This window comes from Canis lupus, chromosome 25 (genome assembly GCF_011100685.1).
Source record: "Canis lupus familiaris isolate Mischka breed German Shepherd chromosome 25, alternate assembly UU_Cfam_GSD_1.0, whole genome shotgun sequence".
Taxonomy (NCBI): Eukaryota; Metazoa; Chordata; class Mammalia; order Carnivora; family Canidae; genus Canis; species Canis lupus.
The window spans coordinates 5,031,764-5,050,192 of NC_049246.1; the positions used below are offsets into that span (position 1 = coordinate 5,031,764).

An 18,429-nucleotide genomic window follows, 5' to 3' on the forward strand; every position below is an offset into this window, starting at 1 on the left:
TTCATTATTAGTAGTTTGTCCTTCCAATTATATTATTATACTGCAAATGTCATTTTCCCATTAAGTGTATAATACGATATATTTTCATACATTAAAATCTTGTTTATTAATGATTTTTAAACAGGATAGTTTTGGGTTTCTAGCCCATTTGTAAGAAGTTCCTATTAAGAAATTCAATGAAGCATGGGAACAATGCAAGAGTAATTTATTAACACATCAGGAGGCTTTAATTTGCTAACATTTTCCTATCATGTTAGTCTGACAGAATATAAAGAACAAATTACTAAACCATGGAACATAGCAGAACTGAAGGAAAAAAAAAAAGCTATCTATCTTTTAAGAATGGATGCGTTCAATTGTTCACAACATGAAGGACTCCATGCTTGCAAAAGTGGAGTTAGTATTCACTGTTGCCTTGTCTGTTTACCTCTTCCACTTATTTAACATTTTATAAAATTCAGAGAGCACATGTGAGTTATAAAGGGAAACACAGATCACATGGACCAGCATTAAAAATCCTAAAGAATGTTTACATATTCTGATTACTTTAGAAACAGTGATTACCTCAGTTAATTTATGTCATCTTTTCTGTATGGATAAACTAAAAATCTACAATTACTAGCAAATATTTTATCATATGTCTTCTCTAATCCATATTAATCATAATGAAGGCTATATTTTCTTTGCTTGGGAAAGTGTTTCAAGAACATTTCAGTCTAATGCCTTCTCATAGTTAAGCATGAACTCTCCAATTTTATATAGTGCCCACTGTACCAACTGTCTGAAATACTGGTTTCAGACTTCTGGTAACTACCTGAGTCTTTTTTTTTTTAAGTTTTTAAAAATTTATTCATGAAAGACACACACACACACAGACAGAGGGAGAAGCAGGCTCCCTGCGGGGATCCCGATGCAGGACTCGATTGAAGGACCCCGGGATCACAACCTGAGCCAAGCGTAGACGCTCAACCACTGAGCCACCCAGACGTCCCAACTACCTAAGTCTTCATCTCAGCTCTGGACTGGACTTTTTCCAAGAAGGGCTATGACTAAATTTATTTTATTAACTCCTGTACACCCTTTCATCTAGTAAGGTGCTTGACATATAGGAAGTGTGTGATAAACATCTGTTGACTGAAAAAATGAATAAGTAAATGGAGGAAGTAAAGGAATCTTAAGTGAGAATCTTCTTATAACCACAAGATTCCAGTTGATTTCAAAGAAAAAGGCCTTCCTTCCCTGTTCTTAAAATAATCTAAAAAAAAAAAAAAATCTAAAATGGCCATAGTTGCAGTCAGCTTTTGAAGTTTTAATACTGTGCATCACGCTACTTGAGAATCTACTATAAATTGTATCATATATGTATAGTGACCAGTACATAACAGTCAATTTGAATAATGCTAAATAAAACATATGCAGACAAGACTATGTTAAAGAACTAGTTTGACAGTTTTTATCCTCACACTGATGAGTTAGTTTGGTTTTGTTTTTACATTCAAAGATTACACTGCAACCTTGGCAAGTCATGCCAAAATGCATACCTTCAAACCTTAAAATTCTAATATGAATGTTAACAGCATGTATTTGTCATCAATATTTGAAAGACCTCTATCAATAATTTACTACATCATCTTTACACATACAGTATTAGCTAATATTGATATGCTAAGTACTATCCTAAGTTCTCCCCCCCACTTTCAATTTTTTTATACTTATTAACTCAATCAAATCCTCACAATAAACCTTTTACTATTGTTCCTATGTCACAGGTAAAGAAACTGAGGCAAGGAGAAAGTTGCTTATCTAAGACCCTGAAACCAGTAAGTGGCACAATTAGGGTTTGAACCCGGGCCATCTAGCTTTGGAGTGTTCGTTCCTAACCACTACTTACGGCCTCTCATGTAGTTCTCTCTATATAATATTGTACCTTATTATTTAATTTTGCAGAGATTGGTTTTATGATTCAGATACTTTATAACTAGATTTGCTCCCAGAGGGCAGGCTCCATAAATTACAATGCTTCCATCTACCTGGGTCTGAATGATTACTTGCCCATGGTAAATGATGCAGGATTTTTGTTCAGTTCATTTGAACTGGAAAAATTACCATATTTCAAACCATACTGGAATTCAGTTGCTAGCTTTTTGTTTTCTCCCAGATGTAAGACTCTCAGTGAGGCGTCAGCTAACTGACCTCTTACGTCTCTTTCATACCTATAATATCATAACAAAAATTAGCAATGAGCTAGCAATGGAAATTTGATAAGGAAGTCACATAAAATAACAGACTAGAGAGTGAATGACAGATAAGACTATGCAAATAGTGGTACGCAGGCTTCAGAAACAGGCTAAGAAATATTCCATGTGGATTGTAATAGCTAATATTCATGAAGTGCCTCCATGTGCCAAGTACCAACCATGTCACATTCTTTAAATGCATATGTCTTTCGATCTTTGCAACTATGTGGCTTAAGACAGTAGTGCTGTTCTCATATTACAAATGTGGAAACCCAGGTAAAGGGAAAGTGATTTCAGGTCACACAGCTAGTAAGCAGTGGAATACAAAACTTCAACTTAGGTAGGTCTAGTTTTCAAAAGTAAGAAAGGAGGCAAGAGAAGGTGTGCTGAGTTAAAAACCATCTGTGAGGTCACCTTTAGATCAGCTGCAATGCATATTTCCCTGACCCACAGAGCTTATGTTACTTTGGTTCACGAGGCCCTCAGCCCCCCACCGCACCCAAACCAGACATACACACATACGCCACATAGCCTGCTGTGGAATGCTAAAGCAAGCAATTAAGTATGATAGAAAAGAGAATGAAATTCAGAGTGAATGAGGTGAGGCTTAAAACAGCTGAAGTATATATATAAAACTTTACGGTCTGGCCCTGACATCAGCCTAGGCTATAGAGAAGCTTTTGGGGGGCTTTGTTCCTAGTCCTTCATTGTGCTTCCAATAATTTAGTATTCTACTTCAGTTTCCTCTGGACAAATGAGATAAGCTAACCCCCAAATTGCTTTTTTATTCTTTCCACCATTATGTATTTTTTCTTGCCATTTTTTGGGGGCCAAAACTTCTCTCTTGTATCTTAAGAGATTCTTGATAAATAATTGTCCCCTACTTTCTTTTCACTAGTATGTTTCCTTACACAATGTGTGTGTGTGTGTGTGTGTTGTGTGTGCATGCGTATGTGCATTATGGTCAAGATTACATTTCCTATCACCTTAGAAATATATCACAGAAATAATTTGCAACCGTATGTTGTTCTCATTGCAAGTTTTTTTTTTTTATCTTGACCTTTAAAACCAAGGATATCTCAGCAACCTCCCCTTACACCTGCTCTTTCTCAAATATGTATTTCATCTTGTCTACGCTAGTACTAATTTATCTTCTGGTAGCTTAATACCTATGCTAACAATTCAGAATTAAATGTTGACTACAAAAGAAGACCCAGGTTTACTTTCTTACAAACATTATTTGGATATATATATACACACACATATATGTAGTAGAAATGCTTTTAGAATAAAGTTTTATGAAGAAAATTGACTTCTATAGACTTGAAAATTACCTTTGATAGATCCCTAAAGTTTCCTGGAAGAGTCAAGTCCAATTCTTCTGATTCATAGTTTGTTAATACCCATGGAAACACGGGATATTGGTTCAGGTCATTATATGTCCGTCCTAGTAAAGAAAAAGAGAAATGAAAATCTGTATGGCCTAATTGTTTATGAAATTATTCTTGTTCTTTTACAAGAAAACTATTGGATTTCACAAAAGAGTAACACGTTTATTGAACTATGTCTTTTTAATCAAAAGTACCCTAATAAAATGTATTTCAAGTAGATTCACTCAATAATAATTAAGAAATGAATAGCTAAAATTACTTTCTATAATATAGGCTTGTGGTAGAGACTGTGTGCCATTTATCATAATTCATTTCTCTTCTTGGGCTAGACCACATTTCTCAGCTTCCACAAGCAGCCATGGGCATGGTACTCAGTTCAAATCTACAGAACCTGAGCGGAAGTGATATGTCACACTTTCAATCTTGACCTACTGCAATCTCCATGGCTATGATGAAGATATTACTGGCATCTGAAAAGCAGAGCTTTGTGGGTGAATATCCCTGAAAGGGATCATGGATGAGGGATCCTGATGACCTTTACTTGCTGGTTATGTGATGGTATTCTACTACAGTTATTATGTATCCAGAAATATATTCCCAATGTACAGACGACTATATCGAACTTATATCAAGAGTTATGAATGCATAAGTTAACAGAAGTACTCTGAAGCCAGTATGGGAAATTTCAGAGGCAGATGTCTCATGTGTTTTCTTTCACTCCTTTAGGTCCATGCATATTCTTTTGTATAATGTTGGAGAGCTGCTGGACCTTACGTTGGGTTTGCTGTTTATTTTTTGATAGAATAACTTAAGAGGTTCAGGTAGGCTATCCAAGCATAGTGGGAAGGTAAAAAGTTTAAGGAATGCACAGCGCTGGCTCACCCTCATAAACTGGTCCTGAAATAACACAGGAGCAGATGAAATTAAGAGAATCACTATTAAAGAAACAGCATCCAAAGAAAACTTCTGTTGGACAAGATTTTTGTTTTGTAAAATTATGTTATACTCTGATCATAGGTAACTTCTTGAATTTCCATTTGAATTCATATCAAAGAACAATTTCACCATATTCAGTGATACAGATTTCATCCAGAATGCTTTAGAGCACGCATCACATATAGCATAGCAGTAAGGTAGATATGCATATGTTATCTTGTTTGGCATTAAGAATTGTCATTAAATGATACCTACTTTTTGTAGCGATTGGTAAATGTGGTTGTGAAATAGAAAAAAAAAAAACAACAACCATAATCCAAGGGAGAGCTAAACCTGCTATTATAAGCACCAAATCACATTAATACATCTATTTCATAAATATTTTACTGGGTAACTATTTTATCTGTTAATTATACAAATCTGCATTTTACAACAAAATGACCTATTGTTTTAAATGTGTAAATTGATGTAGGAATATGCTATAGATGTAGGTAGCTGCTAGAAAGCAGAATGTTACTTCCTGGAATGAGGTGAGAGGAAGGTTAGGGTCCCTCTTTGTTCTCCCAGCACAGCACTCATGCAGATGTATGTTGCTACTAATACACATCGCTGTTTGTTTGTCTGCTTCTCCATTACTCTGTAAACACATGACTTTAGAGTCTAGGGTTTTGTTTCATTTTTAATTTCAAACATGATCTGCCAATAAATGTTTGTTGAAGGAATGAATACATAGGTGATAAAAATGGGATAAGATCAATCACATTTTAAAAGATGAATCAACAGCCAAGTGAAAAAGGAAAATTGCAGGACAGTTTCTTTGGCAGATAAAGACTATGTAAAAGCATAGCAGTATATATATAAGAGAGAATGACACTGTGAACATGCCTGTTAAGCTAGAGGGAAATGTCTGCAACTAGACAGCTCAGCCAATGAATGCCCCTGTTTTATGCTCATAAGTGAAGAGTAACACTGATAAGAAGAAACAAAAATTCGGAAACTTTATTAAAGTCTTGTGCATGAGAATGTTCTGCTAAAGCAATATCACTGTAAAGAACAAAATGTAAAATTCTAAAATTTAAAATGCATTACTGATAGCTCATGTATATGTTAACCTAGGACACTTGATGACTATCAGTATTTTTTCTATATATGTATAGATACAGAGACTCCAGATTGGCTGGCGGAGCTATTTCTGGGATTCTAAGTGGGCCCATGGCATATTAGGGCCTGTCATTTTTCTAGGTTACCATTCTACTTAAAAATCTGTAGATTTAATAGAAAAATAGGTCTTCCAGTAAGTAAGTATATTTTTATAGACTAATGTTGCTGTTATTATATAACATATTTATATTATTTGTATAAATAAAATAGCTAAAAATTAGATATCATAATTGTTTTAAAATCTTCTGGTGAAATTTTATCCCAGATATACTAAGGGAAAAAAACTGTTAAAATAAAAATTTAAAAAGCCAATTTCTATTGATTCAGTCCTTAAATGTATCATGTAAATACAAACAGCATAAAAACAGAGACCATATTTGTAGGCACCAGATTTTTAATAGAAATGACTTTCTACTATCTATGTAATACATAGATAGAATGGTATTTCTGGAAAAATACAAAGAAAGTAACCATCATCTTTAAAACACACACAAAATTGATAGATACCAACAGTCACAGCTTATGGCAATTGCTCTGTCCAACATTTTTCGTAATTCACTTTCAATAATATTTGGAATATTCTTTCAAAATAAATTCAAAGGAAAATTTGACAATTTTAAAATTACTCATAAGCTGATAGCACCACTTAAGTTCTAATAAATATTACAGATAAATGTACTTACAAATAAATGTACTTACAAATACAAATAAATATAAGTACAAATAGATGTACTTACACAGTTAAAATCAAACCTCTCTCAATAGAGATTTTCACAGAAAAGCATTACAATATGGCAGGTCAATATATATTTTTTATTTAAATTAAAAATGCACAATGTATTTAAAAATCACATGGAGGAAAAAGAACAGTTAAATGGTACTTTGGGATTTTTCATTCATAAATTAGCATTGTTACTTAATTATTTTACTGAACATCTTTGTGAAACAAATGACTGTTTACTAAATTAGCAAAAAAAAAAAAAAAAAAAAAGTGAAGTATTTCCAAAGTAATACCTGTTACTTGAAGATACCTATTTATCAAGTATTCTGTTCTCTTTTTTGTTTTTTATGTTTTGTGTTTTTTTTAGAATAACTGAAGTTTAGCAAATAACCTTGTGTTGTAATTGGTAGGGTTCTTTCTTTTTCCAGCAGTGGTAAGTGATGATATATATATATATATATATATATATATATATATATATATATATATATATATATATATATCATATAGCATCATATATATATATCATATAGCATCATTGATTTTATATATATATATAAAATATAAAAATATATATATATTTTACTAACTATGCTTATAAGGTTTTATCTTAGAAGATGAATATTAAATATTGTAAGCCTATGACACTAATCTACTCAAATAATAAAAGTGAAGAGCAGTAAATGAGATCTCAGAAACACTGGATATATTTCTTCATTTAAAAAAAACTTTTTAATTAAACCATCCAATTTAATGTTTTTATATGGCACTTTAGTTTTGAAGGTAAAGTGATCTAGAGACAGCTGACAAAGAAATTATAACTGCAATTCCTTGGTGAAAATGTTAATGACAGCAAAATATTGTTTAATTAGATGATTGCAGCATCTGGATTAACACTCTTTAAGAGCGATGTTCCTGTGCTTGTCTGCTTCTTCACACTTTACAGACATTTTGTCATCTCTAGGTCATTAGGAAAGAATTTTTAATGATTTTTCTAGAAGCAAGCAGTTCAAGTTACATCTAATTAGATGACAATAATAAGCCCAACACATGCAGTAGCTAAATATATACATAATTAACCAGGGAGGGCTTGTACATCACAGAGTAAAAAAGTGGAAAATGCTAAACAGGAGAAAAAGGTTGGGGTTGGGGAAGTTGTGCTGAATTCATTAGCTGATCATATGAAACACAACTTGAAAACCTTTAAAAAAAATTCTCAGACCTAACGGAATCATTTACAGAAAGCTATGTTAGCAATCACTCTGCTATTTTCTTAAATGCATGAATGCCAAGTTTTAACGTCTTGTTCATTGTAGTATCTAATAAGGTATAAAATTAGGCATAGGTTGTATCTTTCAGAACACAATGAACAGAAATTGGGTCAAAGCCAGGAATTAGAGGTTGAAACCACATTTTTAGTTGAACTCTAAGCATCATCAAAATTTTTCTACAAGTTAAAAAAAAAAAAAAAAAACTTCTACATAAATCTTCCAAAACTTGATGTTCTTTGAAAGCAATAAAAAAGTTTCAAAAAGTTACATAAATTATAGCAGAGTCCTGAGCTAGACTTTCATGTAGTTTTTAAAATCATGTCTTCCAAGAATATTTAATGAAATAAAGTAGAATCTGAACTTGTATGTGTAGCAGGTTCCCAATGAGATAGCACACATGGAAAAAGAAAAAAGAGAAAAAACACCAAAATTGTTAGCTGGGATGTATTCACTGCTAGGCTTAAGAGTGAGTTAATTTTTAAATTACTCTTTCCCATATTTCCAACTTTCTATAACGAGTATTTATTAAATTTATAAGTAGAACAAACCAAAGGCCATGAAGACATGTGTGGGCTTTTAGGTGTCTTTTAAAAACAGTATGTTTTCTGAATTTTCGGTAACTTCTTTTACTATGTATTTTTACAAAACTCATCTATATACAATAAAATGTGTTGATTTATATGCAATCATATATATATATATATATATACACACACACACATATATCACATGAGGTTCTAAAAAAATCTAATAATGTACTAATACTAAGACACTGCTGCTATATGCTTTATACAGAACCTCATTTTTAAAAGGATCTAGGAAGGAGGAAAGTAAAATTGGCCAAGTAAGAAAGACCTCAAAAAAATGGTGAACAAGAAATGGGGCATAAATATACTTTGAATCCATGTTAAAATAATATTTTAGAGAAAAAAGGTAAGTCTAAGAGTTTAAGTCAGTAACCAAAATGGTTTTTTTACAGAAAATGTAGATTTACTAAGTCACATTAGTCTGTGTTTTTAAAAATGTGAAGCCAAGAAAGACTGTTTCACCTTCCAGATTCCCACTTTGCAACCCTTCTCTTTAATCCAGGATATTTAAAGAATCTCTCAAACAGCAATTCTAGTAAAATCACATAATAGATCACACAATCAAGCAAAACACTTGCAAAGCCAAAGTATTAAATCAGTTCAATCTGATGGCCATTTACTTGGCAAAACTTTTTTTTTTTTTCTGTAGTGATCTCATAATCTTATTAGAAAGATGAAATATAGACATAAAATGCTAAGGACACACACTACCATACATGCCAAAATGTGTGACACAGTGCTATAGAAGATGTGAATGTTCAGAAGGTTAATACAATTAATTCCCCTTAGGTATGTCTTTTGTTTTATTTTTTTAAAAGATTTTATTTATTTCCCTGACAGAGAGCTAGCACAAGCAGGAGTGTCAGGCAGAGGGAGAGGGAGAAGGGGGCTCCCCACAGAGCAGAGCTTGATCCCAGGACTCTGGCATCATGACCCGAGCTGAAGGCAGATGCTTAATGGACTGAGCCACCCAGGTACCCCTTTAGGTATGTCCTTTAAGGAATATAGATGTAATGCAGTGGTTCTCAAAGTGAACCCTAGACCAGTGGCATCAGAATCATCTGGAGATTTGTTAGAAGTGCAAATTCTTGAGTCCCACCTTCAACCTACTGAGTCAGAACCTGTGGGGATGAGGCCCAATGATCTGTGTTGGAGCAAGCCCTCCAGGTGATTCTGAGAACGACGAGTATCCTAAATGCTGGGTTACTGACTATGTTGTTGGTGTTGTGATCTGTGGTACTAAGTTCCTCCCCAGGAACTACCACAACAGAAGAAAGCCCTCTCACCCAAAGTCTCATCTGTTTCTCAGGAGTCTGAATCCAGTGACAGCAGTGTGGAGGAGGTAATGAAGGCCTGGGCCACTTGGCTCAGGCAAGACCACTGTGAAGGGTTATTAGCTCCTGGCTCCCTGTAGGACCTGCTGAAGCTTTTGCTACACCACCTTGGGGTTCAATTTCTCTTTCTGTACAGTTCTGTTTTCCTCACTCCCCCACAGATGTGTTCCCAAAGATACTTTCTAATAAACTTCCTGCAAGCAAATCTCTGTCTCAGAAATGGTTTCTCTGGATCTGAGACCTAGCTGAAAATAGTACCAGGTTCTACATTAAAGGTGATAAATTCCAGGCCCAGTTCCAGTGCTAGAATATCACCAGCTACAAAAGTCACGAAAGCAAATAAGCTTCAACAAGGTTCTTTTGATGAAATATAAAAGTAAATAATAAAATTATTTAAAATCTTTAACTGTTTAGGTTTTTAAGCAGTCAGTAGAATAAAGATGATGAGAGAAAAACACTGTATGGTGCCATGATTATCCCGAAGCAGTCACTGAGGAAGGCTCTAGAGCCAAACTACTTGCATTTGAATCCTGACTTTGTCACTTATTAGCTCTGTGACTGAGGTAAGTTATCTAACTTCCTTGTACCTTTATTTTCTCATTTGTGAACAGGGATAAGAGCAAGAACATAACTCTAGGGGCTATTATTGGGATTAAATGAGTAAATACTCATAAAACACTTATAACAATGTTTGGAATATTGTAAATTGCTCAATAATGTTAACTATTATTTACTTTTTTTTCCTGAAAGTTATTGTTAATATTAAAGAAATGTCTCAAAAAGACATAACAGTGAACAAAGAAATAATAAAAATAATACTTATTTTTTCTGACTCCTGATATTAAGAATATTAAAAGAAATGTTTCAGAAAGACTATAATACTATAAGCCAACCATGTATTGGCTTTGGTTTACCCAGGAAATGAAATACAGTTTGTCACTAAGAACACTAGCATTATCAGTAATGATAAATCTTAAGTTTCAATCAATTACCTAAAATTAGTATTTATTGGGCAACAGCTGTATCCCTAAAACCTTGCTATGTAACAATATGACTATTTAGTGGAACCCATGTTAGTAAAAGTGATACTGGTTCAACATAAGGTCTTTGCCAATGTCCTTTATTTTAGGATCCTTAGAGAACTCTGAAAAGTGTTCCAATAAGAAGAAATGAATAAATACATTTTTTCTCCACAAATCAGGAAAATTGGCAATTCTAATTACTTCCCTAACATGTATTCAATTTGGCTTTAGTGAAGCTTCTCTAAAAAACCATCATCTAAATCTTCAATACTGGTGTTCAATACAAGATGGCACACCTACTTAAAACTTCAGGATAATGGCCAGGGAAGAATTAGCAGGAATATATCCAGGGAGAGAATCTCAGGATATTTACATTCATAACTATTTCCAACTGTCATTCTACTTCTCTATAAGAGTTCATGTTGCCTGGATCGTCATTAATGTAGACAAAATCCTTGAAGAGCTAATTCAAAGCCCCACTTTTTCTATGAGGCTTCCCTTGAGTAGACTGGCTCATCCTCATCTCCCACTTCTGTAAACTTGAATGACTGTTAACGGCATGTAACTGCATGCCATTTGTATGTTTTAAATGTTTTTAGATGCATTGTTCTGATAATTAGGTCTTAAGTGGCTAAAGCAATGGTGCTCAAACTGCAAATGCATCAAAACCACCTAGAAGGCTTGATGAAACGCAGATTGCTGGACCCCACTCCCAGGGTTTCTGATTCAGGAGTTCTGAGGAGGAGTCTGAGGAGGGGAGTCTAATGAGTCCCCAGGTGACATTGACACTGCCTGTCTGGGGGCCACACTTGTCAACCACTGAACTAGAGCACATCACAGTGATTTCTACTTTTTGTAAAATGGCACTATATATGGAGTCACGCACTTTTCTGTCTCTCATTCTCTTTGTGCCATACCTGCTGCCACTACTCTAATCCAGCTCTTCACCCCACATCTTTTTTCTTTTTTTTTTTTTTAAAGATTTTATTTATTTATTCACGAGAGACACAGAGAGAGAGAGAGGCGGAGACACAGGCAGAGGGAGAAGCAGGCTCCATGCAGGGAGCCCGACATGGGACTCGATCCTGGGTCTCCAGGATCACACCCGGGGCTAAACCGCTGAGCCACCAAGGCTGCCCCACATCTTCTTTTCTCTTGGAATGCTGTTTACTTTCTAGTAAATTCTTTCTCACATTACAATTTCCAAGTTAGTGTTACCTATGAGAAGCTTTTCCCGATCTTTTAAAGTAATGCCTTCTAGATCTGTAACTCCAAGTGGCTTTGTATATTCTCCCATTTTAATAATTATCACTTTTTCCTGGAATTGCTGGTGCCCCTGTGTGTTTTGCTGACTACATTATGATCTCTTCAAAGGCAGAAACCATACTTTAGTTTTCTCTGTAGTGTCAGCACCAGAACGTGTGTTCAGTAACTATTTACTAAAAAATTGAACAAATTGACTTCATATCTGGAGACCTGTAATATTCTTCTATCAACAGCTCTCCCTAACTTTAGGCTATCTTATTTCTGATTCAGGCCACACATAGTCACCTAAATTTTCCTAAAATTCCATGGTGTCTCTCCTTCCACTCCAAAATCATACTGACTCTTAAGAGTCTAAGATCAGGCTCTTTACAATCTGGCTCTTACTGATAGCTCCAGTATTATCTTCTATTATTCTCTGTTCCAGCCAAGATACAGTATTCATGTCCACTGAACACATCACATATCTGACTGGCAGAAATTTGTTAAGCTCCACTCTTTTCTTCCTCCCTAGACAAACACATATTTAAATTTCCTCCACTTTGCTTAGCTAGCACAGCATTCATTATTTACAGCTCTTACTCAGCACTTATATCAGCTGTCTTAAAATGTATATTTTTGTATATTTAATGTCTTATTTATGTATATTTCATTTACTCATCCAGTTGTAAGTGCTTAGAGTTTCTAGTCCTAATTTTATACTTCTTTTTATCCCACTGTCTCCAACAGACAGGCTTTAAAGTTTAGTTACAATCACTATAAAGGAAAAGTCTACTAAATTCTTTTTTTAAAAAGCCTGTGGCCTCTACATTCTTTATGTCATTAAATAAAATAGACCCCAATGATTCAAAAGAGAACAGGATGGCACTTAAATATCCCTTATGACCTGCATGCTCTGGCTCAGAAACTGTCCCAACTAGAAAAAACAAACAAACAAACAAACAAACAAACAAACAAACAAAAAACAACAACCAGTGTCCATATTGCTCAGATGTGATGTGTGAAACAAAGGCAGAAGAAAATATACTAAATTTCCATACTACTTAGAGTCCATTGACAGGTCCTTGAAGCAAGCAGAGTGATCTTCCTCTAGAGACTCAACTGCCTCGATGTTACTACTTTGCTAAGGGCAAAAGGCAATCTTAGCCCGGTCCCAAGATCCTGTAAGTTTACTTTAACATATAAAAATTCCTTTGGAAACTTCCTTTATCTTTAACCCCCAAGATACAAATTGGCAATCATCCCCCAAACATATGGCCCACCGATACACATCTGAAGGATCTCATGACTAAGGTTTTATTAGACAGTAATATAAATGACCTTTTCCCAACAATAGCTAGCCAGCCCCTCAAGGTCCTGTCTTGCTTCTGAAATTCCTTAGAGACTTATGGCTCTCCCTAACCCCCTCCCAACTTGAAAGTATATAATGGGTCACTCCTCATGACCTCTGTGCAGCTCTTTCTGCCCACAGGTCCTGTCCCCATGCTTTAATAAAACCTTTTTGCACCTAAGATGTTTCAAGAATTCTTTCTTGGACATCAGCTTTGAACCCTAACGTCTTTTCCTACATCAAGGTGTAGCTTTCAGAAGGGATCACAATGTTATCTCTATCCAGACTGTGATCTATCTGAGTTTGACAGAGAAAATCCCAAAAAGCAACAGGCATGAAGTAGGCAGTGGTTATAAGTGATACTGCACCACACTGTGGAAGTGTATCTGACTTCAGTAAAATGTAGTGGGAAAGGATGGAGACTTGAAGAGTCCTTTGAAACAATTAACTAGACCACATTCCATCCAGAAAGACAGATAGAATCCCATCTTAGAATAGCAGAACAGTTGAATATTAATGCCAGCTCAACTGGAAACTGAGTTGTGAGAGTGAGGTATAGCACCTCCTCTTCCAGTTTTACATACACAGCTCCAAATAGCTAGCACAGCCAAGGGAAAAAATCATACACTCATCTATGACATATGGTAGACAATGAGTACTGCTAGATTTCTCAAGGATAACACAAAAGCCTAACACAGTGAAATGGAAAAATATTGCAGAAGAATGTAAAGAGAACAAATGTTATTCTAAAAATCAGGTAAAGATCAATGTGGCTGAAAGTAAGGTAATGCAGTACATTACATTAACAGGAAAAAAATCTTAATAGAGTTTGAAATCCTTCATAACGTGTAAAATAGATGGACTCCAAAAAATGAGAGTTCAATAAGAATATGGATTCTGGGTAGTAAATCATATTGACAAAGATAGGCAATGAATGAGGAGTAAGTTGAATTAAAGTTGAGTTAACCGTTCATTCATTTCTGAGTTCAAAAATAAGAGAGATATATTTCAGAAGGTCTTAAAAAATTTATACATATCTCCAGGAGAATTAATAACAAGATGCCTACATTCTAAATCACTAACAAAGTGGGCAAAAATGTGTAAGGCTAAGAAAAAACAAAAAAAAATACAAAAAATAGTATTTTTAAAACAACAGTATAAAATGAGATGATGTAAGACCAAATGTATCACTTATTACAACAAATGTGAACATATTAAATCTGGTTACTGAAAGATTAAAGTCCAAGATAGGGTTAAAACTGGAAATTCCACCTATGCTCTAGGACAAAGCAGGCACATCTGAGATTCTTTCTTCTCTTAGGCATTGAAGCTGCTTTCTGCTACATCATGCTGTTATTTTTTCCTTAGATTTTATTTATTTATTCATGAAAGACAGAGAGAGAGAGAGAGAGAAATAGAGAGAGAGGAGCAGAGACGTAGGCAGGGAGAGAAGCAGACTCCGTGCAGGGAGCCCGATGTGGGACTCGATCCCAGGACTCCAGGATCGTGCTCTGAACTGATGGCAGATGCTCAACCGCTGAGCCATCCAGGCGCCCCTACATCATGCTGTTAGTTGAAAGTGCTAATGGAGTTTTTTACATTTCAGATATTTAAGTCACCCCATCTACACAGGTAAGTAATATGTGCTAATTAAACAGTATAATCCATTTCCTGTGTCTTTGAGGGAGTAAATAAGTTTCATGACACAAACATCATGTATACGGATATATATATGTACAATATATGTCATAAATGTGTCATGAAGATATACATATATCTTATATATATATCATATATACATATATCTTATATATATCATATATATCTTATATATATATATAATGGAGGCATGTGTATAAAGATATAATGAAATTTAATTTATGAAATAATCCTATAGTTATACCTCTAGTATCCTATTAGCAAAGGCATTAACATTACAATATTTATTAAATGATTAGAGTGCAAAACCATTTCCAACAACTTTTTTATCCCTTTTTGTTCACAAATTGCATTCTCTTGCCTAATACATATCTGTATCATCCATATTTAATATGTATATCTCTATAGCATCTGCATTCACACATACATGATCAATTTCAAGAGTAATATTAAGCAGTTATCCTTTTAAGCAATGATTCAGAGAACATGGCTCTAAATTAGTGGTTCTGAGCCTTTCTTCATAATAGAACAATAAACCAAAGGGAAGCATGTGTATTTCTGTAGTTATTTCAGTTAATCTGATTCCAAAAAAGTTTTTGTAGAGCCTGATTTATAGAAGTAAACTTTTGTAATTCAACGTGAAAAAGGGCTTTTGGAGCTTAATTTAGGAAAAAAGAGAGAAACTTAAATCTCATAAACATGTTTAACCACTGACAGCCCCTGATTTGACAGAAAAACAAAGCCATTGCCTTCTTCTAATTTACAAGCATGGTACTGCTGAGGTGGATGGCAGTTACTCATCATTTAGAAATCCAATCGGATTTTGTATTTTTATTTGAAGATTTTAAGAAAAAAAGATCCTGTAACCCAATCATGCCATAATCCAGGTGACATCTGTACTAGACACAATCCTGTTGTTATTCTCCTGTCTAGCTGCTATTGCTGAGAATGACAAAGTAGGGAAATTACATTTTCCCATTATTATTTCCAGACACTTTCTGGCAATGGTTTGTTGACTCTAATAAACCTTCAGACAAAGCTGTCAGCGAAGGAAATGGCAAAAGGAGAGCAAGGAAAAGCCTCTTCAACAACAAATGCATCTAAAACCTCAGTATCGGCTTGTATAGTTTCTGACAACACTTAATATGAGTGCTTCAATATTTATTCTAATGCTGTATTTGAATTTCAGGAAAAAATGTATTCTATCAAGTCATATTACCAATGATTTGGATCAACACAAACATATTATGAGATTAAAGAATGGGATGCCTTACCTGCTATAGTGTTAAGGAACATCAAATATTCAAAGTTTGAAATTTCCCTTCTTTGCCAACGCTGAGTCATGTTGGAAGATTTATAAAGCTGTCGAGGAGTGGCCAGGGATATCCTCCTAGCAATTAAGCAAACCATAACAAACATAGTCTCTTTTAACTCATGACTTTTAAAAATCAATATTAATGAATACATTGGTTTAATAACAATCCACTTAAAATAATTTATGGCTTATCCTTAGCCTAATTTAAAATACATTTTAATTACAGATATTAGCAATCTTTGAAAATTCTACCATAGAAATGATACATTTAGTTACTCAGAATAAACCATTATGAAAACACCTATTTGTATAATATGGCTACAAATGGGTATTTTACAAGTCAACAAGAACAAAAAAGGTAAAACTCTACTCAAGATAAGTAAAGTAGCTTTTAAATAATACAGCAAATCTTTTCCATGCTAATAAGTTAAGTAGATATAGGTAGTCAGGTACTAGCTTACAAGCATTTGACTTAAACTTCATATAGTAATGGCTGCCACTGCTCAGTTTGGGACCCGTAGGCTTAAGGCTACATGAAATAGATTTCATGTATTATCATCAAATTTTTCTATTCACATGGAATCTTATTAGGTACTGTCTTGTGCACAGTAGGAGCTAAAATACACGTTAGTTGAGGAAAAGGAGAGAGGGAGGAAGGATGGAAATGAACCTGTTATCTCCAATTAAAATCTGAATTAAGAGTTTCAAGAATAATTGGGTGTAACTCAATGTTTAAAGTATTAACATTTTTGAAGAACTTTCCTAGTAACATATATTTGACTTGTACTAACTCCAAAGGAACCATGAGCCTAATGATTCACTTAATTGTAATGGTAAATGGTATACGTATTTCATACTTCAATTCTAAAATTCAGTACACTTCTCAATTAATTTGTAATATGATTTTTACAGTGCTTCCAGTTTTTGATCATACTGGTACCAATATTCAAAATTTTCCCAGCTATACTTCCACTCACACAACTATTTTGTTATAAGCTTTAGCCATGATTCTGATGTTGTCATGGCAACATGCTAAAATAGTCTCTGAATTATCAAGGAATTAACAAACTATGCTTAGTCCAATTTTCATTGTGCTACTATTATAATCATATGCTGGTCTAATTTGCATGGTATTACTATTATAATCATTTTTTGGTTATTCTGACCAAAAATTTTAACTGTGGCATGCTCAGGTAAGTCTGCTAAAAGCAATGTATATAATAAAGTTCTGAATTCCTTTGTTGACATTTTGAACCCAAGCAATTTAAGAAGAAAATTGCTAATCTGGAAATAATTCTGACCATCAAAAATACCCCCAAACACAAAATCAAACAAATCTTACTAAGTATAAATAATGGGAATCATGGGAGGAAGTCTGCACTCTTAGAAAGTCACTCTTAGAGTATATGACAGTGAGAAAAATGTGGCTATGGGAAATGAATTGAGAAAAGCTGATTATAAGCAGGTCCAGGGAAAGAATCAGTTTTTCCTATTTACTGCTCCATCTTTCCCACTATAAACTCACTGAGAGCAGGAATCCTGTTTTATTTACTGTTATACACTTAGCATTTAGCAATGCTTAGTATATAGTGGGGTTCTCAGTAAGTACGTACTACATGACCTGACTTATTGCTCACCCTCAAAGAAAAAATGGCTGAAGCTGAGATGTGATGATAAAAAATTAAATAATTCAATCACATGAAGAAGCAAAATGGGAAACAGTAAATTATAGGGCTTTCCAAAATAACCCATAACAACTTTAGATGTTAGAATGAGGATGGGTGGTATGTATTTGAGCTATAGTAGGATGCATTTAGAAGTGGGGGATAAGGTGAAGACAAAATTGCCCTCTGAGATAAAAACTATTAAGTATCATAATGAAACATGACCATTTAATATCACCGACCCTATGGCTACAACCACATATATCTTTAGTAACTGAAGCATCTGATTAAATCCAAAGTTAATAATTGCACTATTTGAATAGAAAAATACATTAACCGAATACTGATAATCAGCATGGAATCCAGAATATGTGCAGATTTTTGCCAGTATTTTTCCATCATTATGCAGAGTTGAAGGTGGTGTTCTTACGACCAAAGTGGGAAACCATGACAAATGACACAAGATAGAAACTGAGAGTGAGCTATGATCTTGGGCAGGATAAGTAACATATCTAACTCAAAAATTTCTTCTCTGTAA

General features: G+C 34.2%; 1 protein-coding gene across 13 annotated transcripts in view; it reads right to left on the reverse strand.

Annotated features, from left to right (window-relative positions):
- The window catches only part of NBEA (neurobeachin), a 674,010-nt gene that overhangs the window by 104,858 nt on the left and 550,723 nt on the right, over positions 1-18,429 (reverse strand). For all 13 annotated transcript variants that reach the window (XM_038573291.1, XM_038573292.1, XM_038573296.1 and 10 more), the window contains 2 exons: positions 16,187-16,302; positions 3,572-3,684 (listed from right to left, as the gene is read on the reverse strand). In XM_038573291.1, the coding sequence (XP_038429219.1) occupies positions 3,572-3,684; positions 16,187-16,302 (229 nt within the window). The remainder of the gene's footprint in view (positions 1-3,571; positions 3,685-16,186; positions 16,303-18,429) is intronic.